Source organism: Pezoporus flaviventris, unplaced genomic scaffold (genome assembly GCF_033815535.1).
Source record: "Pezoporus flaviventris isolate CSIRO_AGI_PZ_B2104156 unplaced genomic scaffold, CSIRO_AGI_Pfla_v1 ptg000002l, whole genome shotgun sequence".
NCBI classification, from domain to species: Eukaryota; Metazoa; Chordata; class Aves; order Psittaciformes; family Psittacidae; genus Pezoporus; species Pezoporus flaviventris.
This window is the reverse complement of record NW_026892550.1, coordinates 52,429,331-52,447,871: the sequence shown is the minus strand read 5'-3', so window position 1 is coordinate 52,447,871 and position 18,541 is coordinate 52,429,331. Positions and strand designations below refer to the sequence as shown.

Below are 18,541 nucleotides of genomic sequence, written 5' to 3'. Positions count from 1 at the left end.
CGGGAGGTGCTCCAGTCCCCTGATCATCCTCATGACCCTGCCTTGGACTTGTTCCAACAGTTCCATGTCCTTTTTATGTTGAGGACACCAGAAATGCACACAGTACTCCAAGTGAGGTCTCAAGAGAGCAGAGTAGAGGGGCAGGATCACCTCCTTCGATCTGCTGGTCACGCTCCTATTGATGCAGCCAAGAGTTTTAAGTTTTTCCTCATGAATGAATCTCTACAGCTTCCACCCATTTATACTGCTTTTGAATTCCCTTCAGTGAGTAATATCTTTATGGTATTAGGCAAGATGAAGCCTAATATATTTCAGATACTGTCATACCAGTACTCTTATTCTCTTATCACCTAAAAAATTCCTCCCACACATGCCACGCAAAATTATACTGGTCTTTCCTACCACCCTAGCATATTCACATTGTTTCCTCATCATTAAGACCTTTTAGCAGGAGTGCCAAAATTCAGGGGGGTTCCTCCCTGGGAGATGGGGAGGAGCACGACAAATGTATTACATTTGTGCTTTTCCTTTTGTCTAGCAAACTTGTATCTAGCACTAAGATAGTGCTGAGTAAAATGGAGTATCAAGTAAATTCAAGCTTATTGTATTACAACAAAAATTACAAAATAAGTACTATGTCAATCCCCCTAAAGCTTTTATGTTGCTTTTCAGATGCCTTTCAGATTCTCTCTCAATACCTGTGCCATTGGACTTCACTGGGACACCAGAAATTTATAGTTATTCATCTCTTTTATCAAATGGCTTCATTTTTTCAACACTAGTGAGACAGCAGGACCTAGAAAAAATACACTGGCCACTTCAGAACTTCATCTTGTATTCTGTATGTGCAAAACATGAGGTGTACACAAAGCACAGTCTCTTTATTCAGTAGCAGCAGCTGCAGGATGATGTTAGCAGCTGTGTTAAGACAATGCAGGCATTGCCATACTGCCATTGCTCTTCCCTTTCCATGTAAAATGGATTCTGGACCTCTGCAGCAGAATTAAGAGAGAGAAACTGGGGTGAACATGAAGTGGGCTATGGAGAAGGATGACACCAAAGCAAGCCAGCAAGCTCACAACCATGCCTGCAAAAGTGATTTATGATAAGGAGAGAGGCCTTGCACAATCGCTGCACTCACTGATACAACACTAACAGAAATTGAGACCGCAGGCTTGAAAAATTTCTTTACAAACAGCAGAAAGATAAAATTGCATAATGAACTTGCAGCTGATAAACAGCAAAATCCAACCCCATCAAACCACTATATTCACAATCAATTTAACAGCCACCCTATTACAGTCAGCACCCATCCTGATACTCACAGGAATTAACTCAGAGGCAGAATACTCCCTTATGCTGTACTACACCAACTCTACAGCTCAAGAAGAAACTTTGCTTTCTCATGACTAACAACAAATACTCAATATATTCTAGTTTCTTTTTTAAATGGAACTGGACATCACTTGTTCTTGCTCAAGAAGCAGGACCCCTTGCAGCCATTTCCCTGGAAAACTACGATCTATGCATGGTTTATGACCTTATTATACCGATGGCTGAAGAAAAATGACACCCTAAGAACAGTGTGCTTCTGATAAATACTTAACTACGAGAATCATGCCAACATACTTCTCAGCTTGATTCTCCTTTACTTCAGCGTCATGCTTTCATCTTCCCCTGTGGTCCGAAGCCGACAGTATATCATGTTCAGAAATGTAAGTGTACTCTTCCAGGATGTGAATGGTCCTACTAATAGATTATGACAGTACTTACTTAATTTGAGATGAACTTCAGCCACTCCTCTTATCCGTTCAAATACGGAATCATCTGAATGTTTGTTCTACATTTGCTGCTTTATGAGTTTCACCTTCACAAATTAGAAAAACTTGTTCTTTTCTCAACTATTAGCAGAGGGGGAGAACGATTCTCTGAAATCAGGGCAGTATTTCACAGCTATGGATCAACTGTTCCCCAGCTGTGTATAGACTGCAGCTGGGAAGGGAAGACATGGAAAAAGTCATTAGCCAATTCCGGGACCCAGCAGCTTCAAGGAAAGGTCAGTAGCAAGTGTAGAGCAGTCCCAATTTATTACATCCTTCTGAAGATGCAAGATGAGTCCTAACCACTGTCTGTTTCGGACAGAGTGAGAGCTCCACACAAGGACTACAGCACCCAGGCATCTCCTTCCCCAGGGATTTTGAAGTAGGGGGCAGCTGTCATTACAATTATCACTTCTCTCTCCTTTTCATCTTTCCCTTACGTCTTGAGCCTGTTGAAATTATACCTATGGTATCCAGAATGTTCAGATCTCCCTAAAAAAAAAGTCTACTGAATCCTCTAAAGCTCTACTCCTCCTGTCAGCGTTCAAGAGTGAAAGGGGATCACTGGAGCAACTCACAAAAAAGAACAGACTACCTAGAAATCCCAAGAGCTGGAGTTACAAGGTCCAATCTGTAAATCTATTTGCGAAGAAAATCAAGTACTTTCACACTGATTAAAATGCTATAAAAGCATCAAATCCAAAGGGCTAATCTAATCTGAAGTGCAGTTCTGGACACATCTGTGGGTCTAAGCAACATTCCAGATTCTTTTTATGCCTTTTAGGTACCATGGCAAAGATAAGACAAATCTGCTTTCATTCGTATTGCCCCTTTAGTGAGACTGTTTTCTGCAGAAGAAATCTTTTTTTTTTTTTTAATGAGAATTTAGAATATCACTTACTTTTGTAACTCTGGCTCAAATGTCACCAGCACCATTAGAAGAGTAATGCCAGGACTGTGCTCTCAAATATACCTCTAGATCCATAACCAGCAGCAGATCGCATTACTACACCGGCTGTTTCACTTCTGTATTCTACTAAGAATGCAGGAGTCCTTCTGCAGGCATTTTATTAGCACGAGTTAAATTTACTTCAGCATCAGTAGTGACAAAACAGATGATTATGTTACATTTAGCCCCGGGCAAGAAAAACAGGTTCCAGATTGGCCTCTGTTCTTTCTACAAAGGAGGAATCAGCATCACATGGTGCTGGTGCAAAAAGATGCGCTATGGCTAATGCTGAAGACCACGCTGGCAGGCATCCCAGTGTGCTGGGAGTCATCAGGTCATGGGTCCTGACTCCCAGCGAGCTCACACAGAGAAACTGTGAGTTGCTGCCTTAGAGACAAGGTATCACCAATATACTGGCTGGCAACATCTTGCTTCTTTGCGAGACAGCACCTCCGGCTTCCACTGAATACCTATCATCATGCTTAATCAACTCTGCTTTAGCTAAGGAACAGACAATTTGACATGTTATTCTTGACAAGTTGCTCACCTTGATTCACAGCATCACTGGATAGATGTGATTAATGTCCAGCTGATTCAACACTGTATTTAGCTCTTGCCTCACTATAATTAAGACAGAGTCATGTACTTTTAAAATGTTTTCACATGAACCCTGCTAAGGCTTTATCAAGAGCTTACTGATATAGTAATCAGGAAACATTTCAACAAAAACACAGGATATATATATATATATATGGGAGTTCTTTAGCTACTATTAGCTCTGAAGTGTCTAATAGAAAAAAAAAATAAATCCACTCAACATTTCTTCCCCATTCATTACCAAAGCTATCAGCTGCAACATAGAAAATGATCATTCAACAGAAAAGTCTAGTGGCAATTACAGAGCTAGATATTGAGATTCCCGTGTATGTTTATCAGACCATCACTCCTCATATTCTTTCATATTTCTTATTAAATGCGCTACCCTAAATTGAATGTGTAAGTGTTAGTATTATGACAGCATATTATTCTAAGTATTTTAAGCTTAAAACTTTCAAAGTAAACAGAAAACAGCTGACTAGTAACTGCTGTAAGTTAAACGAAAAAAAATTGGTAATAAATGTTATGTCTCCTGTTTGTCAGAGTGTCCACAAAAAAGATTTGTAGTATATATACCAACAAAGCCTCTCAGTACAGAAACATCTCATATATGCAGAACAGATAAATAATTACACTGAATTTTCCTTCAAAGATCTTAAACCAGGATTAACACCAATTCTTTGGCTTTTACCAACTCTAGGACTTTGGCTGGAAAAATCCCTGTTCCTTACAGGTTCCAAAAGGCAGAATTCCTACTGCAGATGGGACTATACCAGCAAAAGTAGTGCTTTGACTAGTACATCTTTCTTAACTCCAGCAGTTTGTAAATTCTTTTACCAAAACCATGTCTGCTCAAGCTACTTCATATTAAATCATGCTAGTATATATTGTCTCTTTCACTATGTAGAAAAGACTGAACAGTAAAAGTATTTTTAGTTTTTGAATGAGACAAAAAAATACTTTGACAGAAAATACCTGAAACATTATCAAGGAAATAATCAGACTTCGTTTGTTTGGAAAATCAATTTGATGCTGAAACCCGTTCACTTCAGAAACAATAACGCTCGCAGTCAAGTCAATCTTTAACTTGGGTCAAAAACTTGTTAACCAAGTTAAAAAAAAACCACAACAAAACAAATTGAAAAGTCCAATACCAGACAGCAAAACATACCCACCAGCTACTCACAGCACTACTCCCTGTGCTATTTTTTTTTTCAGATCTTCTATTGTCTACAGGATAAGAATCTCAGTTTTTATAAATGAATATATTATCCTCTTGACTATAAAAGAGCTTGAAAAAACACACTACTCAAATCATCTCAAAGGTTTGAATCCCCATGGAGGGCAAGGACACAGATTTTGTTCAGAAAATAAGTGCCTAATGTTTCTGAGAAGCGATGACATTAAAAAAATACACACACACACAAAACAGTCAAGGACTGCTTGCTGCCAAGTGACTGAAGTGGACACAGAGAACATTCATTGCTAGAAATACAGAGGGAAAATGTCTTCTGTACCTTAAAACCTACTTGGGTTAAGGATTATTCTTTGGTTTGTGTTACCTTGTGAATTTGGCACTCCACACAAAAAGAGCCTGAAACAAGCTCTTGCGATGCTGTTCTCTTCCCAACCCACTGAGAAGGTATATGCTAGATGTTCACAGCACAATATAGAAAGGCTTTTGGTCCAGGTGCACCAACACACTGAGCAGCTACTTGCTGCTTTCAGGATCCCAGCTAGTCTCTCCATATGGACAGTGTTTTCTGGATACAGCAACCCACTCAGAACAAGCTGCAGTGAAAAGCATAATCATGCCCACAGAGCCCAATCTGTGTCCAAAACCATTTGCAAATGGTTTTGCAAAATACAGACACCCAGGACTATACATCTCACAATCCTCCTTACTGAAATGGAGATAATGCAATCAGCCATGCTCCAAGACTGCTGCTTTGTTGTAAGGAAGAAAGACAGTGAGATTAGAGCCGAGTTCCCCACAAATACACAGTATGAGGATTCTTGTTAATTCTTCTCACATTATAAAACTTGCATCTTCTTGAGAAAACTGCAGTTTGGAGAAGCTGCAGTATCTTACAACAAACACCTTTAGGACTCAGTGAGAATTTTCCTGGAGCGCAAAATAGTGTCTGAATTTTCTTCTTGAAGGTTTATTGAAAGTATAGCAAATTAGAAAACATACCCGATTAACAACAAGTGAGCAACAGGGACTCATTTGCAACGTGTCATCCTGGAAAAAAGTACACGGGAAAATACAGTCTCAGTCTCTTTGATGCCACCATATTCTGCTGCAATATGTTTTTTCAATGTCTCTGTAGATTGTCTCCCCTTGTCTTTACTTTCCTTCACTCTCAGAATAAGATAACTGAAGTTCAGTTAAAAACCTATCATCTGCCACATTTACCTGTTGCAGCTGAAGCAACTTGCAAGCTACTCATATTTAAACAGAGGCATTAACACTATCAAACAATAACTTAAATGAAAAGGACTAGCCTGAATAGTTCTGCATGGATGAGGGATATAAATACCACAGAGTGCATCCCAGCAGAGTATGCTACAATGAACAATGCAGACAAACAGCCCACTAAATATTGATGGCTTGCTTGGGCTAAACACAAGAGTCCATCAATTCTGTGCTTTCACAACTGTCTTTGAATAAATGTTCAATATTTCCCTCCCTCTGGATATGTGCTGTTGGGGTTCAACCGTATCTTTCTTAACTCGGACATGAGATTTTTTTGCTTTCATCAACACGGGACACAGGGACAGAATATGAAAGCAGGGAATAAGACTAAAATTTCTCCAACTACAGCTTCCCCCTGAAGTAGATACTCCATAGCACTGAAAACCACATCACGACCCAATACTGGCGGAGAAAGCATTACTGCAGCAGCACGACCCCTGCCGTTCTGCAGGGCTTTAGGATGCACTTGGGAGACCTCTCAAATGAAAGAGCAGCGAGGCGCCTGGAGCAGGAGCTAGAGACAGACTGAGGCAACTGCATTGGGCTGGGCTACATGTGGTGTCAGCAACACTAAGAGAGACAAACTGTTTTTTTTTCATTTTAAATGACACACACCAGTGAATTTCTAACAGCAGCAAGGGAGCCCTGTGATACCAGCAACCACCTGATTTAAATATTAATGTGTGACCTGCCAACCCACTTTTCAGTATTGGCTCCAAGTGAAATAAAAATAAAGCAGCAGAGAAGATGGTTCCTCTGTTAGCTCCAGGCCTAGGAATAGCGGCTGGTTGACTATTTTTTATGACGGCCATTCACAGAAACTAGCATTACTCGTACATATGGAGTATTGCAAATTTTTGTCATGGAAATACAGTACTTCTCTTGCATGCGTGCAGGTAAGATTAGCCTGTGCCATAGGAGCATGCACTGACCTGTGAACCAGCATGTTGCAGCTGGCTGCTTGTAGTGGATCTCACTGGTCTGACTGCTGCCATGAAGTGCTGTGTGTTTTTCTTAACGCTCAAGTCCTTAAATTATAGGACTCTACAACAGGCTGACCCACCATTGCAGAGCCTCAGCCAAACTCTAGAAACTATCAGGAACACCACAAAGACCAAGAGCGGTATGTAAGGGATTGAATTCTAAATATTATATGGCATCCAAAATGTTTAGCAGCATATGAATAATCAACATCATCATTTTTGTCTAATCCTCTTAATAACTTCTGATAGCATCTACCTTACTGTGTAACTTTATGCAGTTAATTATTGAATTAGTTATGAATATTCATAACTTGCACAAAAGCTTCTGTAATATGTCAAGAAAACTATTAACTACTGATATTTAATGCCAAGTAAAACAGGATGTGCTGTAACTGTCAGGAGTAGAGTGCACAGTTTTAAGATCTAACTTCCCAACAACCCAAAACTCTATTTATATTTGAATGCCAATGGGATTATAGCTTTCATCTGCTGGCTCAGAGGAATCCCCATAGACAAGTTACATCCTTGTTCACAAGAAGTAACAGGGACACTGCAGAATGAACAGTACCAAGCTATATTATATGCAGCATTATGAAATGCTGAAGAACAGCACCACTATGATGGTTTGGCAAGATTAAAGTTGTGTCAAGGTTTGAACTATAGCAAAACATGCTCATTTTATACTTCCACTGCCATGAAGAACTCCAAGGGTCAGTACTCCAAGAACAGTCAGTACTCCAAGAAGCACACATGGTTTAACAGCTATAATTCAGTTTTAGGGCCTGGGCTATTTGATGCCTCTTTAAATTACTTCAGCACTGTCACATTCCCAGTGTGCTTACAGTCAACCTTCAAACTGCTGTCTTCTAAGCATGCCTAATTTCACTACACACAAAAGACTACAAACACAAAGTACACACCTTTGGCTTCTGATTAAAGCACACAGGCCTAAATATTAATTACAGTTTCATATTCTATAGCATGTCAAACTTTATGGCTTCAGATAAAGGATGTTATTTAAAATTACAAAAATAAAGAACACTGGAGAATACACTCATAACCAACAAATTAAAATGAGAAAAAAGTGGTAGAAAACTCAGTGCAGAAATGGCAATGCCTGCACTTTAAATTGGGACTAGCTCCAGCTCTGCAAAAAATGTTTACCTGCCTTACAAGAAATGCTTTTGACTGAAAGCCATTGCAGCTAGCTGAGAAACTGTACCACTAAGAACTGACTGCAAAAGATACTGCTGTGGTGCCCATGTCTGGGAGTAAGTTCTGGCAGGAATCTTGTCTCAAGATTGTTATTACACTTTTCTTGGTTTAAGAAAGCTGTGACACATCCTGCACCGCATCATCTCCCAAGGCAACCTAGGGCAAAACCCCCAGGAAGCTCCCCATTCTAAACTTTCCCAGTCTCTTTCTGTTGCACCTTGAGCAAGGCTTACCCTTCGGGATATTACGAGGAACTCATTATACCTTCAGAAACTTTTCCAAGCAAACTACCAAAAGGTGTGCCACAAACACAGGTAACATGATGCCTGAATAGTTCAGGACTCATTTTAAAGCAGCCTTTGGGAAAGCGCTATTAAGAATCCAGATGTCACTAGCAGCACGTAAGATTAAAAGGGAACATGTAAGCAAAAAGCAAAGTCCCATCTAGCACAGATACACTATAGAGTTGAATCCTGGCATTTGGTTACTGAGCACAGAAGCTCCTCATAAGAGAACTCCAAGGAATTTATTCAGTTTTCCTGCTTGAACATAGTTCGTAGCCATCCAGAAGTCAAATATAAACAGATGGCGGCACAAGAGACATGCTCAGCCTCTTGCCTTTGGAAGCAGAAGAAAACAGATTCCTCAAGATCATTAATTGCTGTGTCTCCATTCTGTCCCCAGATTTAAGAGACTTCCTGGTTTTAGTTAAAAATACCAGCATAAGCAGTGGTTTGAAAACCAGTATTATTTACAGAGCTGAGGAATCCATGAGCGTAAACTTTCATAACTGCTGCTGTCTTTTAAGAAGCTTTTGAGTTGTTAACAACTTTCTCATAGTTCCATCTGGAATTTTAAAATTCTGAAAAGCTGAGGAAGGGTAGACTGAAGATGATCCACTGAGAAGCCAAGATAAACTCCTAACCTTGCCATTTCACAGGTGTCTATTCCACTTAAAACACAACAGATACACAAACCAGATACACAGCTCTTAAAACACTGTTGTGAAAGATTAGTACCTTTAAGTTTCAACTATTTTATCTATGTTAACAGCAGCCAGCATTTACTTGAGCCATTGATCAAGATCCCTGACTTCCAACACTCAGCTGATTCAGAATTGCTAGCCTTGAGTACAGCATTCAGGACAGCAGATCATTAACTTCAAATTCTCACATAATATTTATTTTATGACACATGTATTTCTTCCACTGGGGTTATATTTTTGCAATTACTGTTTGCAAACAATTCTTTCAGCTTCTTTCTGTGCCTAGGGCAAGGCAAAAACAGACAGTATCTGCAGAAAAGAAAAATGAACTACTTTGTGGTTACACAGTCACAAACCATGTCTCACATGAGGGACTCCAGCTCAGAGGGGCCAGACGAGGAGCTGCTGGGGCCACAGAGGTCCCTAGGTGTGTACATGCTGCTCTATTTCAGGGGCATGGCGCCTTTATACTTCCACTTAGAACAAACACATAAAGGTGAGAAATATGTTTTATTTAAAAAGTCTTTCTTCCACTGACAGCACAATGGAATACATTCACAGCTCTGCTGACACAGGCAGAGAGAAGCTGGGTCAAAAAGTAAGTATAGATATAAATAATGAATAGTTTGCATGAGAAAGTACAGAAAAGGTCAGGTCAGGTCCTAGAAAAAGGAAACCTCAAACAAAACCATAGCACATTGTTCTGCCAACGGTATGGCATAAGCCCTTTGGGTAAAACAGGCAACTGCACTGTACATGGAGAGATACTGTACTGTACTCAACTTTTCCCTATCATGGCACTCTGACCAAAGTGATGTCCTCATGTCCTAAGTTTTACTTGTCAGGAAGAAGAGCAATGTAATTTTTCCTCCTCTCTGTCAAAAATACAGGACATTTAAGGATGCTCTTGTGATCTCTAAATCAATTTTTTGTGGTCTTTTACTATACTTGTAAGTACCAATGGGGAGATACTGGGAAGATTAAATCATTGCCTGCTTTTCAGATAAGCAAAACTTTTCTTTAAAGACAACAACTCAAAGACAACTTATTTCTCTCCATCTGACCAGAATGTAAAGACTGAAGTAATTCTGATCTAAAATGACCAGACAGTAAATGTGAAAATAATTGTTTCAAATTGTTTATCTGCAGTAAAAAAAATAAAGAAAATTATATCTTGCTTGTGTATAATGTACTCAATCTTTCTGTCCTTTTGAAGATGTACTGCCTGTGCTCATTATGATAAAACCAGCCTTTAGAAGGTATAAGTTTCCCATTTTTACAGTAATCATCTTTTATCCACTTCAGTCTGAGGGATTATTGAATGTTTCCTTGCTGGTAAGGAGAGGTTGTGCTGGCCAGTCGTCATCACACAAGCACAAAGCTATTTGTTTACCCATGCACTTACTGCTGACATCTGACACTTCTGCACAGAGTAGTAGGTTGCATACCCCCACCAGCCCCCCTTGGGTAGAGAAGAATTAGTTTATGACTACAGAAATCACCATCATTAGTAGGCAAGCAGACAACCAATGTTCATTTTAAAATTCTAGTTCCTTCTTCAGCTGTTGGTGTTGCAGTAAATAGAATCACTCTAGCATGAGGGATTTATTTTACTAGTGAGGGACCTGACCTTCAGAGTCTAGATCCGCACTTTCCCAACACTTGGGGATCATGGACTTTGGGTCAAGCATTCCCCATAAGCTATCTATACTCACCATGATCACGTCATGGATTCCTCATACGGTGTATCAGTTACAAATGGGTATACAACAGTACTTGTATAGACTAAGCCAGTCTCCACATATTGCAAGAATTAAAGAACAGCCTGCCTGGCAAACACAAAGTATTTCAGGGACAGCATGTAAGAACACCTGCACTGGATGCAATTTCAAGATGATCCGGGACTCATGCAACAGCTGAGGATGGAAAAAGTCACAGCAAATAATTTGCAGGCCTGAAAATTGTCCTACTCACCTCCTTACTCAAGTTCACAGAACAAATAGCTTATTTTCATTGTTCAGTAGGCTACTCAGATTAGTGGGATACCAGAAATGACACAATGAGCAGTTGTAAGAGTGGCAGGAGTGACCTTATAAAGAGCCACCTCTTTCCCGTGCAAACCTGATCACCAAGTTATTACTCAGTATCTTGACAGCAAGACAGAGGACAAGGCAGCAACATAGAGAACCTGTATCTCCCTTTCATCTTTCTGGAAAAGAGCAAAAAAGGAGAGAAACGCACCCATGGGAATGCACATGTTGGTATTACATGCCCTTAGCAGACACTTAATTAGCATTATATTATAACAAGGTCCAGAAGTGCCTGTGAAACACCTCTGGGCTTAGCTAAGTTTACTGCCTTCTCCCCTGGCTGTAGGAATGCCCCCCACCAATGAGCAGCCCAATGAGAAATTCACCTTTGCTGCTGACTTGCAAGTATGTCACCACAGTAAAGACAATCCTAGAGAAAGCAAGCCTAGCTCAAGCCCAGCTATTCCATTTGTTTTCCTTCAGCTCATTTCCCCTTAAGGGGAAGGCTGGAAAAAAAAGGTTATAATGTTTAACTAGATGTAGAGAACAGGTGCATTGTTTGCTTCCTCTCCAATGCCAAAAAATTTTACTGTGTAAGGACTTCAAAAAGTCCTCACCACAAGAAAAGAAAAACCAAAAACCAACCAAACAAAAAAGATTATTACTTTCCTTCCCTCTCATTACTTCAGAAATTAAGATATTATAAGCTCTAGAATAGTCTACAGTTTTTGCCCTATAAACTTTAAAACATGTTTTTAAACCTTAAAAAAAAAAAACATCAAAAGAAAAAAATACATCAGAAGAGACTCATATTTTTAAAGCATGCACTAGGTTTGTAATCAGCATTTTGTATTCAACACTTCTCTGGTAAATCTTCAGAGCACCTAAGACTCTTGCAAAGCAATGTTCTCAGACATCTTCTAGAGGTTTAGTATTAGTCTTTTTACAGGTACAGAAAAACTGAGAGTGCCAGAAGGAACAGTGCCAGACTTTGATGTTTCTCATTGCATGAACAACAAAAATTACTCACACAGTACTGTTCGTATGACCACAACATCCACTTCACATGAAATCACAGCATCATTTTCTGTCATCTACTTGATGCAGCCAATACAGGTATCACTTTATGGTATGACTATTCCTAGCCCCATTCTAAATTAAAAAAAAATATGTAAAATAAATAAATAATGTTGCTACAGTTGACAGGAAGTTAAGTAAATTTTTATTTTCTTTTATGTCTATTGCATATATTTGGACTAATGTACTTCCCAGCCTTTAAGAAGCACAGCCTATTGCTCCTGCATCCCATGTGGGAAAGCTCTTCAGGAAGCTGGCTAAAATACTATGCAGATTCTGCTACAGATAATAATGTTAGACAGCATTTACATTTTAGGGTTTCTTTACATTTTCTGCATACCACACAGCCTTTAGTCAGCACACAAAAGCTCCAACTTCTTTAAGCCTGTGATCCTAAGGAGCACAAATGCATTCTTCACAGCCTTGCAGGAGCAGGTTTTCATTTCCTTTCATAGGAATTGCTATATTCACACAAAGAAACGCATCTACGAACACTTAGAGTAGGCAAAAAAGCATCGCAATACTCTATGCAAGGATAGCTGATTTGATACACACATCTGAGTTCGCTGCTTTTCTGTTATCTGCCCTGTCGGACAAAAACACTGTTGATGTCAGTTTCAAACACTGAGTGAGGCTGGTTATTAGAAATGCCCTAAATTTCAAGGAAATGAGTGGTTTGCAGGTAGTTATATATGCACATACAAGAGTATCTCAGAACCTTCTGAGTTACTACAGAATCTGTACCAGACAGATTAGATACAGAAACACAGTAGATGAGATTAGGTGAAGTACAAAGGATGATGAATTTCTGTGCTATATGTCACATCTCTTTCCAAAAGTGTATTTATCAGAGAACACGTAACTATCTCCCAGCTGTCAGATGACAAGAGACAACAGGAAATAGCTAGCAGCCATCCTGTTGTTCTGGCATAGCTACGCCATCAGAGGCAAATACATGAACCTGCTGAGACAGCACATTTCCTATAGCGAGTGCCAGAGATCTAGATGGCTTTCGAAGGTATTTAGAAATTAGTAAGAGTAAACAGTACTTCCATGAACAAACAACTTAGTGGGTTGTATGTTTCTGTTGACATATGGTAGTATAAGCTCAATGTTTCTGTTTCGATCAACAAGCTAACTTGTGTTGTGCAAGGTTTTCAAAGGGAAGGAAATATGGGGCAAAACACGCCCAGTAGCCACAGATTACTCCCAGTTCTTGGCTCCAATTGGACCTCAATTTCCAAAGGACCTGAGTAGGCTGAAAATACAAAGCCGGGACTTAAGCAACATTTAAGTGAAACATTAGCAGGGCAAGACACTCAATGATAATTCACCTCTGTGAAGCCACCTGGGATGTCCTGGGGTTGCTGCTCTGACAGACTTAGAAATCCTGATAGCAGAGTCCGTGCAAAAGAGAAAAGAAGTAAGTAAATAAATAAATAAATGAAAAGAAAAAAACACATTTCCAATTATCCAGTAGCTGTTAGGACTTGTGGACCCATTTAGGTCCTTACTTATAGGACTGTATAAAACAGGAGGAGAAACTGGACAGGTATAATGCTGGGATCATTACAGTAATTCAGGAGTTTGAAGAACTACAAAAACTAAGAGGAAGGACAGGAAAAAAGTTCAAGCCAGTCTGATGAATTGGGTAGTCAAAAACTTATCAGCTGAAAGCATTAAAAGAAACATTTCTAACAGATATGGATGACACCAGGAACTGACAAAAAACCTCAAAACAAAGAAAGAACCTCCTCTCTACCCTGCTTTCTGCAGATAAACAAAACCAATGACTCTCTTACTGGCTGCAATTTGCAACTAGGAGGAAAATTCCCCCCAGCAACAAGCATATTCGATATCCTACTCAAGGAAGAAAAAAAGCCCTAATGTTTTTCACAGAAACCTTTGCAATTTGATCTTGCCAGCTCACACACCATCTTCCCCCTCACAGTGTATTCCAGAGGGGGAATACAATTGTAAGAGAACTTTGCTCACAAAAATTGAATGCATTCTGAATTAATGATGTTAAATAAACTCACATTTTGAAAAAAAAAAAGTCAAGTTTTCACATTTTAGTTCCCTCATAGTTGTTTAAATCAAGCCCCGCCTTTTGCAAGAGAAATGTCCTCACTTCACCTTCGTACATTTCTGTCCATCTTCATACAGGATAGAAACAGTTGTAGCTAGAACAGGGCTGCAAGACTTTAAAGAAAAGTAGTGTTAAGGGAAGTGAAACTCTAACCCAGGCTTCATTTTCCACATGCCAAGTGATTCAGGCATGCTGGTACAGATCTCCATAGTATGGACTAAACTGGGAATCTCACGTATATGAACGGCCATAGAAAACAACCCAGTTTTAGATTCATCAAATTCAGTGCTATAAAGGGAGTAATGAGGAGCGTCTAAGAAAAAAAAAAAAAAGAATTATATTAAATCCAGTCTTTTCAATGTTTCCCCGCTTAAAAGGTTTATGAATTTACAAAACAAAAAAAACCAAAACCCTAGCAATTCTAAGCTTTGATTCTGTGTTAACATATCTGTTCTCCACGGTGATATGGCAGGGGGAGCAGTGAAAGCAGGGCATTTCTCTCAGAAAGATCTGCGGGAGTTAAATCGTGCAAGTGAAGAGGAAGTGAAAGAGTTGGCAACCTTTAGGTTTCATCACATGCAAAATAACTGCAGTATGATAAATCTGGGACTTTAGCAAAATAAACTGTGCCCTTTGGGGAATAAAGTTATGTGTAATAAGAAAGCCTGTCTGAAAAATATGATACAAGATTCTTGGTTTGAAAAACTAAGTGTCTAAGCACTAGCCACTTAAAAAAACTAATACAAAACTCCGCATGTAACAAAACCCTCAACTTTACAACATAAAAAGGAATTTGTATGAGTATCACTTTAAAAGCAAAGCAGCGGATCACAGCTACCCGAATAATTGTGGATTTTGTCTAAAAGCAGAGCTGAAAAGCTAACAGTTAAGGATATAGTTCTTTGGGACAGGAATCCCTGCTTTTACAGAGAAATTACAGCAAATTAGCCACTGCAATGACGGTTCATTTGTCCTGACAGCAGTGGATTTATTAGTCAAAAACACCACACAGAAATACACTGTGTACTTACACACCTGTCTATCAACACAGTAATACTTGAATATCTTTCAGTATGTAATGACTAAGTACCCACACTACAGCCCTCTGTGGCCACAGAAGTATCACCTCCAGCTTTACAAATGGAAACCTGCAGTCAGTGCCCCAAAAGGTATTTGGTCAAATGGATTCCCATCACCAAACAAGCTGGAGAACATGGCCCACGATGGCACCAGACCACGCTGAGCACAAAGGCAACAAGCAACCAAGCAAGCCCTGTGTTCCTCAGCCCTGTGCAAGCACTCCAACCTTTCTGTCCAGAGCTAGAGGCAAAATATTTGTTCACACAAACAGCAATGGCAAGCAGCAGAACTAGCATCGTGCAACAGCAACAATCAGGGGAAAGAGAAAAGATAAAAGAGAAAAATGAAATATCACAACAGTGATATTTGCATTGAACAAGATGTACGGCACCTGACGTTCTGCATTACACTGAAACCATAAAGAGCTGAACAACTTGCAGTAACAACTGCCACACTTCTTACTTTCACTAGCCTGAAATTACAGCTGCTGGCCATTCATTTAGTGTTTACAAGAACAAATATTTTAATTGCCTGAACAGTTCTGCAGATATGTAATTAAAAAAATGAAAGGTACTCAAAGATGGAAACAGGAAGGGCAAAACCAGTCAACATGCTCCATTACCTATCATGCTAACAACTCTGTAGAAAAGGCAGCACTATGGATTACATACATAAAAAGCATTTTATATTAATTTATTTAAAATTTTTCCACTGAAGAAATAAACAAAGTCTTGCATTAAACTCTTTTCCCAACTAGAATTTTCCTCAAAATTACAACATTCCTCTCCTTAATCTATTCGGGGCAAGTATTCAGCTCCTGAGTCACATCACTGTCATGTTCCATCCCACGAAGTAACAGGGCCGATCGCTTTTCTGTTCTTTCTTATAACGGCAGCACTGACAGAGCAAGAGCGTTTCCTCCTCCCCCTCTCATTTTCGGTGTCTCTTCCTGAAGTTTTATCAGCTTCAGTGTCATTTCAGAGCCTCAGAAAAGCAGGAAGCTTGTCTGCAAAGCACTACCCTGGAGAAGTTAAGAGGTGACAAACCAAGTATGTCGTATCAGTGTGTGCTGAATGACAGTGTAATGCTCTCAGGGAGGTGCAAGATGGTTTTAGCACGCCTCGTTTGAACCTTAGAAGATTAAGGAAGCTAAGTCAATAGTTATCTGAAATTCCTCTCTTAAGTGCCTTCATGTACACGCATGACAAAGAAGGGCCACTCACATTAACAGAGCAGAGGTTGGGCAAATTAACGCAACGGCATTTTGTAAGAGTTTTGGCCAGTTCTTGCAAATTTTCTTAGCAAAGAGCACAGAGCTCATTCCATACAACTCCTCAAACCCAACTGCCACCACCAGCTTCAAAGAAACTCTGGAAGCTGCTCAGTGAAAAGCTTGTCACCACATGCTCCAGAGACTTCCTCACCACCAGTGTGCCCTGGAAACAGGCTATCCCGTTCCACCACTGCAAGACCTGCAAGCACGTACAGCATCTCTAACATTAAAAACACCCACTGAGGACGAAGCTGCCTCCCCTCCCAGTCACTCAGTACTCCAGAACCACACTGTCCCACGTCCGGTATTTTTGAAGTCATTGTGCCTTCATGTTTCCCTTCTTACTCAACTCTAAGACTTATTAAAGCCCACAGAAGCGCACCGGCAGACGGACCTCATTGTTCTAATGCCCCGACAGCCTGTGAGGAAACTTTCTTGCTCTTCCATTCCCCCCTCGCACTTCACGGCAGCAGCCCGTGACTCACCCCTTACTCTCCACCCCGCCTGGAGCCGGGAACGAGGCCAGAGGCGCGCTGAGGCCCCACCGCCCCTTAGGGCGTCCCCAACCCGCGGCCGTTACCAGCGGCGCGGCGCCTCCCCGCCCCGCGTGTGAGTCACCGCGCCTCTCGCCAGGCAGCGGTCCCGAGGGGCCCGTCCCGCCAGGCCCCGAAGCCCCCAGCCCGGCCGCTGCTGCGCTTCCCCCAGGTTGTGTCGCTCCGCTCGCTAAGCCCCGCCACGCGTCAGGGGAAAAGGCAGCGGCCGCTGCCGCGCGGGACACTCCCGCTTCTTCCCGACAACGTCCCGCGGCGAACCTCGCCCGCTCCGCGGCTCACCTGAGGCGCTGAGGGCAGGGGGCTGCCACCGCGCCTGACCCGCGCTGCCCGGCCGCATAGCAGCACAGGGGGCTGCCGCCCGCCTCGCGGCCAGCCGCTCAGCACCGCCCGGCCCAGCCCCGACAGCATGGTCCTCGGCCGCCTCCGCCGGCGGGGAGCGGGCCGCTTTCAGGCGCGCTCCGCCACGGCTCGGCTCGTGGCGGGCGGCGCTGGCTGCCGCGGCGGGCGGGGACGAGTCCCCGCGGAGGGCGTCTCCTCCGGCGGTGCTGTGTGCTCTCCTCTTCTTCCCGCCAGCCCCGGGGAGGAGCTGCGCTGGGCAGCGCTGAGCGGCTCCCTCCGTCCCGCTGGACGGGGCGAGGCCCGGGGCGGGCGGGGACAGTAGCGGGAAGAAGCGGAGTGTCTGCCGGCCTGTCTGTGCGCTCGGGTGGCCCGCAGCCGGGCCGAGAGGCTTTTCCGCGGCGGCAGCGGTGAACTCCGGACGAAGAGGTGGCCCTGCCTCAGCGGGGCGCAACCGATAGTTCCTTACACACAGGTGCTGCCCCCCTCTTCTGCGTGTGTCTTCCTGAACTTGAAAATGGGTATCAGTAACTTGGTTATATACATAGTTATAAATGAGACCAAGGTAATTCTTAATTCCTATCTTACACGAGCACCTGCCTTTTCCATAGCTGATAATTTCCCTTTTTGAGGAACAAAACCATTGCTACTCCTCATGTTTCAGTGGAATAAACACAATCTGGTTCCACAGAAATGATCAGCAAAGCACAAAGAAACGAACTCCCACTCTTGGAGTTTGTTACTTTACAAGAAAGTTCTCTTTACATCAGTAAAGCAGTTAGCAAGGCCTGACCCTCTTCTGGTCAGTCATTTGTTTGGTAGCACCTTATCCAACAGAATCTTCATGCCCACAAATGCAAGTGTTTGTGTTCAATGCAAACCACTGAAGTGAGTAATACCCATGACATTACATCAGGGAAACACACACAAAAGTGCCACCTTCATCTGCTTTCTCTGCCCTTTATGATGCTCCTACAAGCAATGCTGCACAAAACAAAACCAACTGTACCCAGTGATGACAAAAGTATCTTATAAACTGGGCTGTACCACATCTGAAAGAGTGTCATTAACATG

The 18,541-nt window shown here is 41.6% G+C and overlaps 1 protein-coding gene across 4 annotated transcripts in view; it reads right to left on the bottom strand.

The window, feature by feature from the left end:
• Positions 1-17,626, bottom strand: part of MCUB (mitochondrial calcium uniporter dominant negative subunit beta) — a 45,244-nt gene extending 27,618 nt beyond the window's left edge. The window contains exons 1-2 of one of the 4 annotated variants that reach the window (XM_061478482.1): positions 17,411-17,549; positions 16,131-16,325 (exon numbers count right to left, since the gene is read on the bottom strand). In XM_061478482.1, the coding sequence (XP_061334466.1) occupies positions 16,131-16,148 (18 nt within the window). In that variant the 5' untranslated portion in view covers positions 16,149-16,325; positions 17,411-17,549. Of the gene's footprint in view, positions 1-16,130; positions 16,326-16,971; positions 17,179-17,410 lie in introns of those variants that run through there. The other 3 variants (XM_061478489.1, XM_061478476.1, XM_061478471.1) reach the window with 3 other exon arrangements.
• Between the last annotated feature and the right edge of the window lie 915 nt (positions 17,627-18,541).